Source organism: Bufo gargarizans, chromosome 10 (genome assembly GCF_014858855.1).
Source record: "Bufo gargarizans isolate SCDJY-AF-19 chromosome 10, ASM1485885v1, whole genome shotgun sequence".
In the NCBI taxonomy this organism is placed as follows: Eukaryota; Metazoa; Chordata; class Amphibia; order Anura; family Bufonidae; genus Bufo; species Bufo gargarizans.
The window spans coordinates 99,869,308-99,885,854 of NC_058089.1; the positions used below are offsets into that span (position 1 = coordinate 99,869,308).

Genomic DNA, 16,547 nt, shown 5'->3' on the forward strand with positions numbered 1-16,547 from the left:
GTGGCAGCTGGTCCAGGAATTCAGGAACACGAGTGGTAAGCAAGCTCTTTAGCGCAAGATTAGGACGTTGACTCTGAGGCATCTGGGAAAGGGCTGAGCCACTTAAACACCTGCAGGAGAGCCAGGGTAGGTTAACGAGATCACATGACTCAGCCCCGCCACATCAGCATCCGAGTACAAGCAGTTTCCAGGATAAATGGAAATTGTGGAGTGGAGTCCACATAGGTAATACCAACCGCATAGGCAGAGTCCAGAGCTGAAACAGAGACTGGAAGTAGAGATCACAGATGATCACGGCGCCCGGGACCACGGTGATGAGTGGGGGAACAGCGACGCACAGAGTTCGCTGTTAGTGTTGGTTTGAAAAATGCTGAATATTTTTTGTGGAACAACCCCTTTAAAGGGGTTTTTCAAGAAAGTGGGATTGGCAAACTCCCCCACTTTACCTGACCTGTAAAGGGAAGATTATTTACGTCCTTCCCGATGCTGGCTCCTCGCATCTCCTTCAGGCCTGCGATGCTCACTGAGCCCCCACAATGTAAACATCCGGTTTGACATCGCTACAGCCAATCCCTAGCAGCAGAGGTTACCGATAAACGGTCAAATGACGTAGGGGGATCTGTTCTTTGCCGCGGCCAGTGATTGGCTGCAAAGATGTAAAACTAGACGTTTACATTGAGGGAGCCCAGCGGAGACTCACAAGCCTGGAGGAGAGTTGTATTGCTTTATCTCCTCCTGTTAGCCAACCCCTTCATCTTTTTTACATGCAATGCACAAATGATCAGCCCCTGTCTACTTTGTTCAAAGGCATCCTTTTCTTTTGTGTGCCCTTCTTCTGTGGGACCTTTGAAGGGAATGTGTCATTAGAAAATGACCTGATGTTAATATCAGGTCTTTATGTTAAACACATTTTTAACTCTCTGGCAAAACTCCAGGGTCGGACTGGACCAACAGAGTACATTGTGGGCCCCTGGCTCTCATGCCATAGGGGAGTCCAAAGGTCCAGGATAAAAAAAAGACAAAAAAAACATTTGGAGCTGATGGAGTCAATCAAGAAACCAGTCCGACACTGCAGTACTTCTCTCACCTCTGGCAGGACAGTTTTCACGGTGCTAGCACATCCCTCATGTTCCAATGGTCCACTGCAGTTGTAAAGCCAAACATAAAAAAAATATTTCTACAGTACAATTAACAGAGTGAAAAAACACAGATTAGATAAAAGCTGGATAGATTTTTCTACCATGTCATACTTTGTATAGACATATAATCATATACTGCAATAATAACATGATAATATACATTGATCACAATTAATAAAAATATCATTGTAGATTGTCTTGGAACAGAATTGGAGATGATGGATTGTGTGCTCTGTCTTCTTCTTTAAAACACATGAGAAGACTAAAGAAGATGGAGTAAGTGCAAATCTTAACTACTCAATACATTTAGGATGTAGACTGATATTCATAAGCTAATAGATAACTTAGATTTGGCTAAATGGGCATGCCCACCCTGGGTAGAGGAATGGCGGCAGGCACAGAGTGCTGCCATGACATGGTGCCATATGTTTTTAACAGCCACTTAACCCCCTGTCTCTGTGCTCGCTGCTATTCTGGTACAAGGTGCTACTTCACTCATCTATCCCCTGTCCGGCAGCTGGGCCCTGCTGGCCCACATCTTCCCTCCAGCAGCGGGACTGGCTTTCAGCGTCCTGTGTCCCTTGCTGCGGGACACGGCCTGTGCCAGACTGGAAGGCCTCTTCCTGTCTCCAGTTGGACACACACATGTTTCCTGCCTCTTAAACGGCTAGTACGCAATTACTCTAGTCTCTGCCAGGCAATGGCTGGACACCTATGGTTACTTAAAGGGGTTATCTTATGACTAATGTAAAAAATGAAAATCAGACATCAAATAGTACATGTCAATCTCTTTCTAACAAAGCTAGAACCAGCCCTGTACCTCACATGGATCCAGAGATCTCCACATTCATGGATCTGCTAGATTTATATCAAGCTGACAGCTCAAGGGAGTGTCTTTTCTGCTGCAGCTCAGGGGGCGTGTCTCAGCTCTCCCTATCACAGCTCAGGGGGCGTGTCTCAGCTCTCCCTATCACAGCTCAGGAGGAAGCTGAAGGATGAAACTGAGCATGTGTGGCCTTCTCAATGAGCAGGACAAATAAATAAGAAAAAAAAACAGGTGGTGCTATATAGATACATTTTATTGGATAACTCAGCGGCTTTGCAAAATTTTTAATTACATGCAATTACAAATGTATTCAGATCCAGGTGCCGGCTTAAAAACTGTTGAATATTTTTAATGGACAACCCCTTTAAGGCACATTTTCCAAGGGAGAGATGCCTGAGTAATAGGTTTTCTAGAATGCTAGATCCTATAAAAGTGCTATAATCTGTTTGTCTGCACGTATACCAGCCTCTGCCTGATTTCCGGATTCTGACCTTCTGCTGCCTGACATGAACCATGTCTGAATCATTGTACTAACCCGGGGCTGCCTTCCCAAACTCTTGGACTGTTTCTCAGGTTTGCACAAACTCTGCATGCCCTGATCTCGGCCTGTTACCGACCACAAGTTTAGCCTGATCCCTCACTGCTATGCACCAGAATCTCTGACCCCTGTGGGTCAACTGTTATTTCAGGAGGTAGCGGCCTGGTGGCTCCTCTGCAGTGAAGCCCAGATCCCTGTATTAGGGTAATTGGATGAATACCAGGGGACATCCAGGATAACGCCCTTAGAAGTAGCCTAAATTTAAACCAGTCATTTGACATAGTGGATCCACGTCCACTAAATGTGACACACCACTTCTTTGGATGAATTACACGGTTTAAAATCCAACCCAGTCCAATGTTAGAAACTGTAGGAGACATGGATTGTTCCTGTAGACATAGAATTAGGATGAAGCAGAGCCTATACTGTACACGCTGGAGACCCATCTGATATATCCCAATTATCTTTTCCTTGAAGTCTTGAGAAAAACCAGATTAGAGTGAAAGGCGCAGAAGCGATGGCCCAAGCATTAAGTGTCTGTCTTTGGATTAAAGTGATAAGGTAAGTGAGAAATACTGATTATAGTCATGGAACCTCATAGGTAGAACATAAAGAAAAAAACATTCTCTTGAGTGGCTAGTATAATAATCCATCAAAATACGAGTAACCCACCAGTATAACCTGAATTTCCAGATACCTATAAACCCTAAGCTGCTCCTGGTAGCTCAAGCAGTGGTGGGGCAGAGGAGGCATCAGGATGTGTCTTCTCCACCCTGGACCCGTGAAGTACAGTTTGATAGCTGAACAATCAGTCACCTTCCCTTCCCGACTAATCCCTACTGTTCTTATTTATAATACCTACCTACCATTACACAATACCTATAATACCTAACTACCATTTCTCTCTGCCACTCCACCACATATCTGCCATTATGAATACAAAAAAGACCTACCACTCTAATCTAGCGTAGAGTCCACCAGCACGTACAGCTCCTCTCCTGACTGTATCCCACAATATATGCACTGCTGCTGATACTCAATGCCACAGATCCTGAGAATAGAATGATCAGATGGCCAAGAGAGGAGAGAAGGTGCTCATAGGTGAGGGTAAACAGATAGATGTCCCTTCCCCCTGACCAAGATGAGTGAAGTTACTCACCTGGTTTGGTTTGCACTGATTGTGGTGCAACCTTGGTGGAGGGAGGTTTGAAGAGTTGAGGTTGTCTGGATTAGTGCTGCCGGATGGTGTCCGAAACAACCCTGGGCGGGGGCCAAACCGCCACTTGGGTGGGTATTGGAATATATAAAAAAGGTCTCGTATGCACTGGATACGTGCGGCGAGCCAATGGACTTAAGGCGCAAATCACAACCCGAGCTTGGATACGAGATTTTTTATTTTGAAAAGACGACGCGTTTCGGGGTACTCAGGACCCCTTTATCAAGTCTGAAAAAACATATGGTTGTTACAGCGGTCTGTAACAACCATATGTTTTTTCAAACTTGATAAAGGGGTCCTGAGTACCCCGAAACGCGTTGTCTTTTCAAAATAAAAAATCTCGTATCCAAGCTCGGGTTGTGATTTGCGCCTTAAGTCCATTGGCTCGCCGCACGTATCCAGTGCAGACGAGACCTTTTTTATATATTCCTGAGAATAGAATGGCAGTCTATGAAGATGCACATTGACACTCTATCTCTATAAGACGGCTGAGCGCTGTACTCAGCTAGCAGTACTGTAAAGAATGAATGGAGCGGCACCATGCATGCTCTACTGTTGCTCTCTTCATCCGGGACGGGGACACAGGAACCTTGTTCTTGTGATCAGTAGTGGGTCCCAGAAGTCAGCCTATGGGCAGGAAATAAGTTTAAAGATAGAATGACACTCGATCCAAGCATGAGCAGATCATTTGGGTAGGATAATCCCAAAAGTTTAGAGGAAGAAATCCCCAGCATCCGCCACAATATTTTCTTTACATTTTCCATGATTTCTTATAGCATAAGTACAGTATTCAGTCAGGATGCGTTTCGGACCGTTCTAGCCTCTTTCAACTGAAAATACAGTACAGTACTTACACCTTTAAGAAATAAATTGTGGTGTATGCTGCCGATTTCTTCCTCAAAACTTTCTAGGAAATAAGTTGAAGACTTGAAAAAAACCTTTAATGATTACAAAATAGAATTATAACGGTTCAGAAGAATCTGGCAATGTAAGGTAAGGATCTGGGTGAAGAAGGCTACATTCACATTTTAGTATCGGCTGTCACATGGCCAAAGTCTATGGGGCTATTCACATGGATGCTTTTAAAGGGTCATGTACTATTTTTGGCCATTTTCACAGGCAGACCGACCCCATTGAAATCAATGGGCCCACTTTTAATGGCCATGTAGACAGGAGCGCAGCTGTCTAACGGCCATTAAAAACGGATTAGAATAAAAAAGATATACTGTATATATTCACCTCATCCACTTGAATGCGCTGACACTCTCTCTGCACTGGAGGAAAACTGGAAGAATCTTGTGTCATGACGTCACCTACTACTGGGGTGAGCCTAATTTATACTGGGGTATTTTTAGTGGCCTTTTTATACTAAGGGAACACTATTAGGAGGGCATTTTATATACAGGGGGGCACTATTGGGTGGGCATTTTATATATACAGTAGGGGGGCACTATTGGGTGGGCATTTTATATACAGGGGGCACCATTGGGGCAGATTTTATACTAGGTGAACACTATTGGGGGACATTTAATATACAGGGGGCATCATTTTATATATAGGGTGGCACTGTATAGAGCCTTATATATACTGGGGCTACTATGGGGGTCATTATAGACACTTGGGGCAATACAGGGGAGCATTATAGATACTGGGGGCACTGTGGGGGGTACTGAAGGCACTAAAGGGGTTGCGATGCTTCAAAAAATGTATCAGTTTTTCATGGCCATTTTTAACAGCCATGAAAAACAGATATTAAAAAAAACGGACAAACGGCCAGGAAATGGATGCACACATGGATGCAGAATAGCCAGTGAGACGTTTTTAATAGTCTTTTTTTCACTGTCATGTAAATGTAGCCGAAGCCAAGTCCATTTTGTTTATGATCACCCCTTTTCTCACTGCAGGTTCCTGTGCACAGAATAGATGTTGTATGTAGGAATTATCCCTACTGATCAGGTCACCACTGACCTCCCCTACCTACTATATAAACAGTGGGTCTTATCTCTCTCTATAGTATGACCCACCCACCCATTCCAGTTCCTCATAGAGACACACAATGATTCTGTATGTTCTTGTGGTAAGGAAAGGGTTAGTAACGTGTTTATGCCGCGTCCATTATTGCTTTCATTGATTCCTTCATAATTAAAATGAGCGCAATGTTGATTTAACATTCTTGTGTTTTTTACAGCTTATGGGGCAATCTCCTAACAAAGGAGATGGCAGAGAAGCTACACAAAGAAAATGCAAGGCTCAGCTTTTGAAAAAAAAACTTTAAAGGCTTTCAAAAAGCTGCTTCTAAAACAAATACAAAACAAGGAAGCAACTTTGCAAATAGGCTTGAGAAAAAAGAATCAGATCCTGCAGACTTGTGTTTAGCTGGACATGGACGTAAGATAAAGGTTGGTCAAACCTGCCAATTTCAGCAGGACCAGCCGACCATCTGATGCCTATAGTGGCCTCCCGACGCAGCCAATTCTTTTGTCCTCAGGGGAAAAAACACTGCCTGAGGTGTGTGACAGCCACTTTCTCCCCAATCTCTCTGTTCAGGACACATGCATGCTTGGCCGAGCCAAGTAAGTATGTATGTAGAGGGACTGGGAAAGATTGCATGGCCAACAGCTAGTGAGTCTGTCTCACCTTACTCTGTTGCATCTGGCCCCTCTTTCAAGTTCTGTAATTTGGCAATATGAGGGGACACAAATGAAACAGAACAACACATGATAACAGGATCAGATGGCTTGTCTGTAGACTGTTATCATGGAGATGCATACATCTGCATAGGAGCTGTATACACATTTTTTTTAATGGAGACTACTAGTTGCTTCATCCTTGTGTGACTGCAAATTGCACATAGCCTATAGGTCTGCTGATCGACTGTAAAGCTCTGCATGAGCCTACTGATCAGTGCAGTGGCCTGCTGTTACACATGTGAGCGTTTTCTAAGAATCCTGTTCATATAGTGTTTGCCTAAAATAGCAAAAACTATTTGCATTTATGTTGTGTGTGGTTTAACTGTGGTACAGAACAATAAAAGCCAGTGCAGTATAGCAAAATGTGAACTGAACCTAAAAGTGATTCTCTAGTTTAGGAAAAAATTATAATATTAACTGGGGAACAAACAGAACACTTAACAATGTGACCTCCTTTACATCATTTCCTGGACTTCTCTTATCCAAAATGGATGCACCGCGTCTCAGGCTGCCTAATGCACTTACACACTGTGTATTAGGTAGTCAAAGACAGTTCCTCCTGCCCTCCGATTGACTAGCACTGCTCACTGAATATTGCTGGTCAATAAAAGAGCAGGGCTGGACAAGCAGGAAGTGTCTTGACCTTCTGAAGCACAGTGTAAACCAGTCTGAGAAGCAGGGCGGCCATCTTAAAAAGAAGACACCAGATAAGTGTTCTGATCGCCTCCCAGTTAATGAGATTTTTCTTTTTCTTAAACAGGAGGGTCGCATTAAGGTGGCCAGACCAGTGGCGTAGCGTGGAAGGGCCGGGGGGGGGGGGGGGGCGTTGCCCCGTGCGCAAAATAGGACAGTGATACAGGTGGATGTTGCGGGGCCGGGGAGGGAGAGGCGTCTCCCTTCCCCGTTCCTCTGATAGGCTGCAGGCCTAGTGCCTATCAGTCTATCAGAGGTTGGTGCAGGCGGCGCAATGACGTCATCGCTCCGCCTGAGCCGTACAGTGTGGGACATAGCCCGGAAGAGTCCTGCATCGCATTGCTGCCAGCCTGATGGAGGTAAGTATAAGTATTATTTTTTTTTATATGGTACAATACAGGAGAGAAGCGCTGTGGGGGCACTTGTTACTGGCACATGATTAGGGGGCACTTGTTACTGGCACATGATTGGGAGGGCATCTATGGGGGGCACATCTTACTGGTACATGATTGGGGGCACATTTTACTGCCACATGTTTGGGGGGGCATCTATGTGGGGCACTTCTTACTGGAACATGATTGGGGGCAGTATGGGGCATTTTTTACTGGCACATTATTGAGTGTCACTATCGGGGCATCTATGGGGGCACTTCTTACAGGCACATTATTGGGGGGCCACAAATAAGGGGTATTTTATATGGGGGGCTCTGTATAGGAGCATTTTATACTGGTACATTATGGGGGGCACTAGGAGGAAGGGGGGAGAGGAGCACTATGGGGTCATTTACTGGGGGCACTATATAGGGGTATTTTATGCTGGCACATTAAGGGGGACATTAGCTCAATTGGGGGCATTATAAGGGAGTATTTTTTGCACTGGAACATTATAAGGAGAATTGTAACGGCACCGTTTCGGCAGACAAGGGGTTAAGATCCGTTTAGGCGATATGCCCCTTTCCGAGAGACAGGCACAGCTACTGCAGAACACCAACCTCCCGAACTGGATACAAAATAGCAATCCAAACTGGAACCTCACAAATAGCTGTCAGTCAGACGAACAGGAAAAGCGTATCCGTCAGCTTACACTCCTGGCAATCAGTCTCCAACAGCATACAGGGAATCCCCCCAATAACGAGACAAGGCTCCGTCTTGAGGGTCAAGCAGTGATCTGAAGTGCTGGCACACCCAGCCTGGTTTTTATTACAGTTTGTTGCAGATACAACATATCCCCACAATGCATCATGGTTTCCTCCCCTCTGTCCCGGAGACGACCGAAGACAATCCAATTATCTCTCAGGACAAAGGGGAGATCACCAATACACATGTGGAGACAACAGGACAGGAATCACCACCCAAACACACAATGGCACACCCCCACAGCAAACACAGACATTTAACATATCCCCAGATAGCTCAAGTCTGAGTGCATATCATTAGGTGAATGGCACTCAGAATACACAAATACAATAATATTAGCTATCTGGGTGCCCTCACATAACATACAATTTAACCGAACGCATAATAACATAAAATACAATTCTACAGACAGATTTAAGCTGTGCGGCCGGTCTGTCTTCTCCTTTAAAGTTACTATGGGCCATAATCCTGAGGCAAGAGGCCTTCAAACAGCCCTCTTCAAAACCCAGTGGCGAGGTTGGTTTCGCCACAAGAATTATTACTACTGGGAGACATTATGGTGGGCTTTATTACTACTGGGAGTCTATGGGGAACATGATTACTAGTATGGGCACTATGGGAGCATTATTACTACCATGTGTTCTCTAGCAGAGAATTATTACTATTTGTGGGACTTTTGGGAGCACTATTACTGTGGGGGCTCCCTGGCACAGTATCAGCTTACCACAATTATTTTTGGGGGATGTTATGTTTACACTTCTTGCTGGGGGCAGTTATTTTATGGCATTGTGTGCCAATAATTATTGAAGGGGCATTATCTGTGTGGTACTAGTATTATCAGGGGGTTTATCTGTTTCTGCAGTATAATATTGGGGAGCACAGTATTGGGGGTGGTAGGATGATTTGTCCAGAAGGTGGGAGATGAAAAACTACATCAAAGGAGACGTCCCTGGATGTAAGAGGTATGTGGCGCTGTATTACCCTGTATGTTCTGTAGTGATGGGAGGGTAGATATAGAATTTGGCCCACACTGCAGCAGCCTGGCCCCAGACAGGTCACACTGTGCGTGTTCTGGGGCCTCACACCAATCTACTACATTATCTGTCCTCAGAGAGTTATCTGTGGTGTTACGCATGAGTGCAAGTGACATCTACTACATTATCTGTAAAAAGGGGCGTGGTCACAGGTGGGGGGGGGGCGCAATACTTGGCTTGCCCCGGGTGCTGGCAACTCACGCTACGCCACTGGGCCAGACACATTACCAAAATGATATTTTGATCACTGATGACAGACCATCTGAACAGTAGTCCGCTGATGTTTGAAATTTTTGTCCGATAGTCGGACAATTATCTTTCATTAAAACAAAGATCATTCATAGATAATCGGATGTGTATTTATAATAGGTCTCATAAAAAAAAAAATTGGGTAATCAAATAAAGGGAATGTGCGACCCATCGGAATCAGTCACATTTTATCTGCCATTTGTCTGAAGGAGTGATCTGACTGATTTCTAATAAACTGCAAGAAAATTAAGACTAGCATATCCAAAATCACAGGTGCACATCCATAAAGCTAACATGCGTACAGCAAACAAAATATGTATGGCAGCAAACTGTTATACATGCTAACAAAAGAACTAGGGATTATTTTGGATTACAGTGGTACTATACCTACGATACATGAAAAATGGAAACTCTTTGGGCATATTTTTGATCAAACGTGTGTCGGGCCATCTACCAACATCAAGGTGACTTCTGCAGATGGGTACCTGTGCAGAAGTCACTTTGACGTTGGTAGATGGGCCCGACACACATTTGATCAAAAATGTGCGCGAAGGGCTTACATTTTTCATGTAGTAACACTGTAATCCAGAATACTCCCTAATCCCAAATTGTTTGCATGTATAACAGTGTGCATGTATAACAGTGTGCTGCCATACGTATTTTGTGTGCTGTCTGATTTCTAATAAGAGCAGAGATCTGGTTGGTTTCTGTACAAGCCATGATCTGATTGGTTTCTATTAAAGCAATGATCGGATTGGTTACGTATTGGTCCACTTTTTTGCCTACACTAATTTTCATGAATGAGGCCAGTATGTTTACATAAAATTTGTAGATGATGTATTGGTTTTTATGTGACAAGTTTGCACATGTATATAATGTAGATGAGAATGTTGATCAAGTGGCAGCTATGAACCCTCAGGTCAGCCTGAACATGCACTTTTTTTCTTGCTCAATTTTTATTTTATGATCTGGGTTATGCTGGTTTAGTAAAAAGCTGAAATGATACAGCAAATTTTTTGCATGCTATTTTGTGAGCAGCCCTAGCTCCTGAAAGAGGATTGGTTGCTTTCTTGTGGCTGCTGGTTCAGCCCACGAGGAGCCTCAGTGATGTATCCAGTTTGTAGACAGCTAATGAGGCTACACTCTCTGAGCAAAATCAACTTCATTGGTCTAAACTACACAAGAGGTACACTGTCTGAGTTCTTAGGTATTTGTTTAAGTCACACACTTCGCTTCCCTTAGGCTGGTATCACACAAGCAGAGAGGATCCATAAAAAATGTAAAGTATAAGAGGAAAGACTGATTCTTCTCCTTCTTTTTATCCACTTCTGTACTGTTTCAAAAACTGCATGTGTGATTCCAGTCTAAGAATTCTTATTCTTATTCTTCAATTCCTATGCCCTTTGTTGCTCCCAAAATACTTCTTTTTTTGTGGTTACCAAATACCGTAGATCTTCATTAAAAAATTTCTTTTATTTCTTTAGAAAGTGTATGTCTGTTTTTTTACTACATATTTCCACGTATTCTGTAGGAGTCATTGCTGTTTAATGGTTCAAAATGTATATATTCAGCTAATTTTGGTGGTAGGCCTCATACAAAAGGGGGTACTGTACCCAAATAGTCTGACTACTCTTATTGTTCAGAACAGAGCTGATAACACCATACATTTTTATTGCAAGTTTTAAGTCTGGCTGTGTAAATGAAGCACTGCTCAAGAACATGGATTTGCATGAAAATTGGATTCACAAAGTGGGTGAGATTTATGGCACTGTCTAAGAGAAAACCTGTTGTTTTGCACATAGCAGGCAATCACAGCACAGCTTTCATGTCTAATAGTGCTCTTGGAAAGGAAACGGTGCTGCTATTGTTGCTATGGGCAACAACATTTTTTATTTTAGACGGTTTCATAAATCTGGGTAAATGAGCCTTAAAGGGGTTGTCCGACTTATTTTAAAACCTCCCAAAGTGCCTAAATGTGGTAAAATAACAAAGGATATAGACTCGCCTCAACTCTCTCTTGTTCCCAGTGCTGCCACCGGCAGATAGATTTGTACAGCGCACGGAGCTGAAAGCAGACAGCTCTATATACTGTGTAGTAGCAGTGAATGGAAGCTGAACTGCAGTACAACAGGCCCGGAAATTACACAGTGTATGGAGCCTTCTACATCCACTCTGTGCACTGTATAGTTTCCTGTACCATGGCTGCCCAAAACAGTAATTCAGTAGGAGAAACGTGAGTCCCGTTCCAATCCCATACTGATGTCCTAGCTTGTTTATAGGCCATCATTCTCTGTACCCCAGACAACCCTTTAAAGGGGTTGGCCCATCTCAAACTGGTGACATATGGCCAGGATATGCCACCAATGTCCAAAACCTCTGGGACCCACACCTACCTCTTAAATAGGCCCGCAATGCATAGAAGAGCGCACCGCACATGTGCTTACCATTCACTTCTATGGGAGTTTCAAAATAAGCCGAGTAAGTGTGCATGGCTAGTTCCAAAACTCCCATAGAAGTGAATGAAGAGCGCACCGCGCAAGTGCGGCCACTTATCCATTCTCCTCTAGGCTGTGGCGTAGATAGAGAAGTAAGGGCCCCATAGGGGCCCCCCACACAGGACAGAAGGGTTTGTGCCTAAACCCTTTTCAATGAAAGGGCCATTTATCCACTGCCTCATTTGCTAAAAATTGTTCCTTTACAGGGTAGAGTCCTGACCAAGTTTTCACCTCCGGTAGAAGAGGAGATAATCCCAACTAAGACTGGGCCCCGTCTTGCCCTGGGCCCCAAAGCATTCACATGGTCTGCTGCTATGGTAGTTAAAGGGAACCTGTCACCTGAATTTTGTGTATAGAGCTGAGGACATGGGTTGCTAGATGGCCGCTAGCACATCCGCAATACCCAGTCCCCATAGCTCTGTGTGCTTTTATTGTGTAAAAAAACCGATTTGATATATATGCAAATTAACCTGAGATGAGTCCTGTCCCTGACTCATCTCACGTAAAGGACACATCTCAGGGTAATTTGCATATGTATCAAATCGGTTTTTTTTACACAATAAAAGCACACAGAGCTATGGGGATTGGGTATTGTGGATGTGCTAGCGGCCATCTAGTAACCCATGTCCTCAGCTCTATACACAAAATCCCGGTGACAGGTTCCCTTTAAGCCCCGGCCTCTAGGGGAGTTTTGAAAATAGCTAAACCAGCGCTCAACTATTTTCGTCACTCCGAAATGAATAGAGGATGGCCATGCTTGCACAGTGCATCTTCGTTCACTTAAGGGGCCCCGTTCTAGAGATAGGTGTGTGTCCCAGAGGTGGGACCTGCACCTATCGGACATTGGTGGCGTATTCTAGTGATATGCCAACAAAGTGCGAGATGGGCTAACCCCCTTTTTTTTTTTTTTTTTTAAACATTTTATTCCATTTTGCAGACTGAAAATTTTTACAGAAATACTCACATATATAGGATACATATATTTCACAAGTCTTGAGCATCAATTTATAGCAATTATATCGTTTCTGACAATAGCCAAAGAAGGAGCACTAGATCTGGTGAATGAATAATAAACAAATTTCAACACCCCCCTCCCTCAACCCAACCCCTACTGTCTGGATGTAACTCCACCTTAATACTATATTTTTCCTCCTTTTTACCTTGCCTACATGAAGAGTAATACACCTCCTATACCTATGTCTCCTTTCATGTAACTTTCAACTTTCCTAGGGTGCCTCTTATGTCTTTCTGTAAGTACCACTCAGTATGTTTGAAGTTGTTCATGAGCGTTCTTGTGTCTTCTGTCGATAAATGTTTGACAACATTTTTTGACCATTTATTCAAAAAAGATGCTGAACCTTTGTTTTTATTGGACTCTGCATCTAATTGGGGCCAACCCCCTTTTAATGAACACTAACACAAAACAGATCAGGCATGGTGGATTGTAGCTGGGAAAGTTCCTGGAGCATACACCCAACCGTTCACCAAATTGGGAAATCCTCTGATGTTTGCAGGGTAAATAGACCCTAAACCATTGCCAGGAGGGTATTGGAGGGGCTCACTTTCCTTTTCCCATTGCAATAAACATGCAAGCTTGGCCAAGGTAAGCATGCACGGTTATGGTGGAGTCAGCAAAATAGTTGACAGTCAAATAAAGATTATTTGCTGAAACATCTTCAGCCTCCTTCCTCTTTTTTTCTTTTTTTTCTTCTTCTTGCCTTGAAGTCCTTGAAATAAAAATGTCAAAATTAAATGCAGCAATCTGTGGAGACATGTAACCCATGATTCACTCTGAACGGTTCTAATCCAGAGAGCCTGTGATTACATTCGGATCCCAACAAGAAACATATTTCCAGATCTCGTTTCTTTTAAAGGGGTTATCCAAGATCTGTAATGCCCCCCCTCCCCATATAGAGGCTGCCGTGCCGGTATGAGAAGCGATGCGGGTGTCGGGAAACGAGGTAAGTGCAACCTCTGTGAGGGCCCGGGCATATGGGGGGCATTATAGATCTTGGATAACCCTTTTAACTCTAATGGTTTTTAAAATGTCCGGGGGTCGTTTGACCAAAATAAAAAAATTAAATGATTTGTAAAAATAATTTAGCAAAAATTAAAATCGCTCACATTTTTAAATTCCCACCAAATTCCCATCCAGCACCAGGGTGTCATGAGACAACCCTTTCAACGTCAGATATTTAATTTACCTTGAAACATTACCAAACTAATTACGTGTAGCAACTGCTCATTTCTTGCATGAATCTCCTTGTGAGATGGATATATCTCATGGGCATTAGTGCTGCCAGAGACAAAAATAGCTGTAAATAGATAAAAACTAACCACGTTTAGCACCGTGATCACAGCCTAACCCAGAGGTAGCTCCTAGACAGTGTAAACCAAAGTAATATCATTTTCCCCGTAATGATTTTTGATTTCAGATGAATCTCCAGATACAATGCCAGTAGCTATGAAAGGCTGTCTTGGGACCTTATTGTTACTTAGCTCAGGGCACTTTACACTTTTTAAACTTTTTTTTTTAACCTGATAGCCACACTGAAATGCCACTGATACATTCATATCAATAAACTTTTATTGCTGAAAATATATAATTAAATTATATCAAGACAGATGAACATATGATATGTTCTGTTATAATCCATATGCATATGAGCCCTATAAATTGTAATGCTCCCTGTACTGTGACATAAATGCATTTATTATCCTGTAGTGTGACATCACTGTTTATTATTCCTGTACTGTGACATCAATATTACTCCTGTACTGTGACATCAATATTACTCCTGTGCTGTAACATCACTGTTTATTACTCCTGTACTGTGAAATCACTATTAATCCAGTACTGTGACATCACTGTTTATTACTACTGTAATGTGACATCACTATTATTTATGTACTGTGACATCAATATTACTCCTGTACTGTGCCATCACTGTTTAATACTCCTGTTTATTACTCTACTTTAATGACCTGCCATTAGTCAGACAACCCTTGGTGGACCTCACTATTGTCGAGAATGAAGGACCATAAAGTGGTATTACACAGTCCGATGTGTCCTTCCCAGCAATCGCTTGCTAGCTAGCTGAGGAGATCGCTGCTATTACATGCCGATGATTGCCCAATGATCGAGTGTTTGCTCATTCATTGGGAAATCAGCAGCAGTCTTACACTGGCAGATGATTGCTAACGAGCGTTCATACAAGCACTCGTTAGAGGTCATCTTCCAAAAAATAGGCAAGTGTAATACAGGCTTAAAGAGGACCTTTCACCAATTTTTACACTGTGAACTAATTATACAGACATGTAGAGCGGCGCCCGGGGATCTTGCTGCACTTACTATTATCCCTGGGCGCCGCTCCGTTCTCCTGCTATTCCCTCCGGTATCTCCGGTCACTGGTGAAATCTCTGCCTACTATAACTTAGTGACCGGAGATACCGGAGGGCATAGCAGGAGAACGGAGCGGCGCCCGGGGATAATAGTAAGTGTAGTGAGATTCCTGGGCGCCGCTCTACATGTCTGTATACTTAGTTCACAGTGTAAAAATCAGTGAAAGGTCCTCTTTAACCCCTTAAGGACGCAGGGCGTATCGGTGCGCCCTATTTCCCGAGTCCTTAAGGACTCAGGGCGTACCGGTACGTCCTAACTTGAAATCGGTATTCCGGCGCCCCAGGGGTTAATCGGAACGGGATTTCGGCTGAAATCATTCAGCCGGCATCCCGTAACAATGCAGGGGGGGTCATTTGACCCCCCCGCATCGACGATCGCAGAAAACCGCAGGTCAATTCAGACCTGCGGTTTTCTGCGTTTCCGGTCCATTCGGGTGTCCTGTGACCCGATGAACCGGAAAAAGACTGCGATCGGTGGCGTAATTATACACCACCAATCGCAGTCCGAGGATTTGGAGAGGCGGTGCTGGCCCTGGTGCTGAACACTGCTGTCCAGGGTGCCGATTGGTGCAGGGGAGAGAGGCGCGAGATTTAAACTTCCTGCGCTCCTCTCTCCCCTCCTCTTCCTGTTCTGCACGAGCACCCGACAGCATCGTCCAGCACCAGCTCCTGAGTCCCCCCTAATCGCCATCCATCACCCTCCTGCACCCATCACCACCCAGGTAGGTTAGGGTCAGTGAGGGAGAGGCACCGTTAGGCAGGGAAAGAAGGGAAAAGTTAGTTAGGAAAAAAAAAAAAAAAAGCACTTTTATTCTAAACTTTCTTTGATCCATCTATCAGACCCCCCCCCCCCTGCCACTTGCCCCCCTCCACCAGCCCCTGCCGATGAACTTAATTGGTGTCCCCCAGTGGACTTTGAGCCTGAGATTCCGGATTTTGCTGGCAATCCTGGAATCCAGATTTCCACAGTGGGGTTTACTGAAATTGACTATTTTAGTTTTTTTTTCAGTAACCCACTGGTGAATCTGATGGTGGAGCAGACGAACCTGTACGCCCAACAGTTCGTCGCTCAAAACCCAGGCTCATTTTTGGCTAGACTCGGTGGCTGGACGCCGGTCAGTGCAGCCGA

The 16,547-nt window shown here is 44.0% G+C and overlaps 1 protein-coding gene across 5 annotated transcripts in view; it reads left to right on the plus strand.

The window, feature by feature from the left end:
- NLRC5 (NLR family CARD domain containing 5) overlaps nucleotides 1-7,555 on the plus strand; it is a 144,950-nt gene extending 137,395 nt beyond the window's left edge. For all 5 annotated transcript variants that reach the window (XM_044269918.1, XM_044269920.1, XM_044269922.1 and 2 more), the window contains 3 exons: nucleotides 1,332-1,415; nucleotides 2,981-3,064; nucleotides 5,908-7,555. In XM_044269918.1, the coding sequence (XP_044125853.1) occupies nucleotides 1,332-1,415; nucleotides 2,981-3,064; nucleotides 5,908-5,980 (241 nt within the window). In that variant the 3' untranslated portion in view covers nucleotides 5,981-7,555. The remainder of the gene's footprint in view (nucleotides 1-1,331; nucleotides 1,416-2,980; nucleotides 3,065-5,907) is intronic.
- Nucleotides 7,556-16,547: the final 8,992 nt, after the last annotated feature.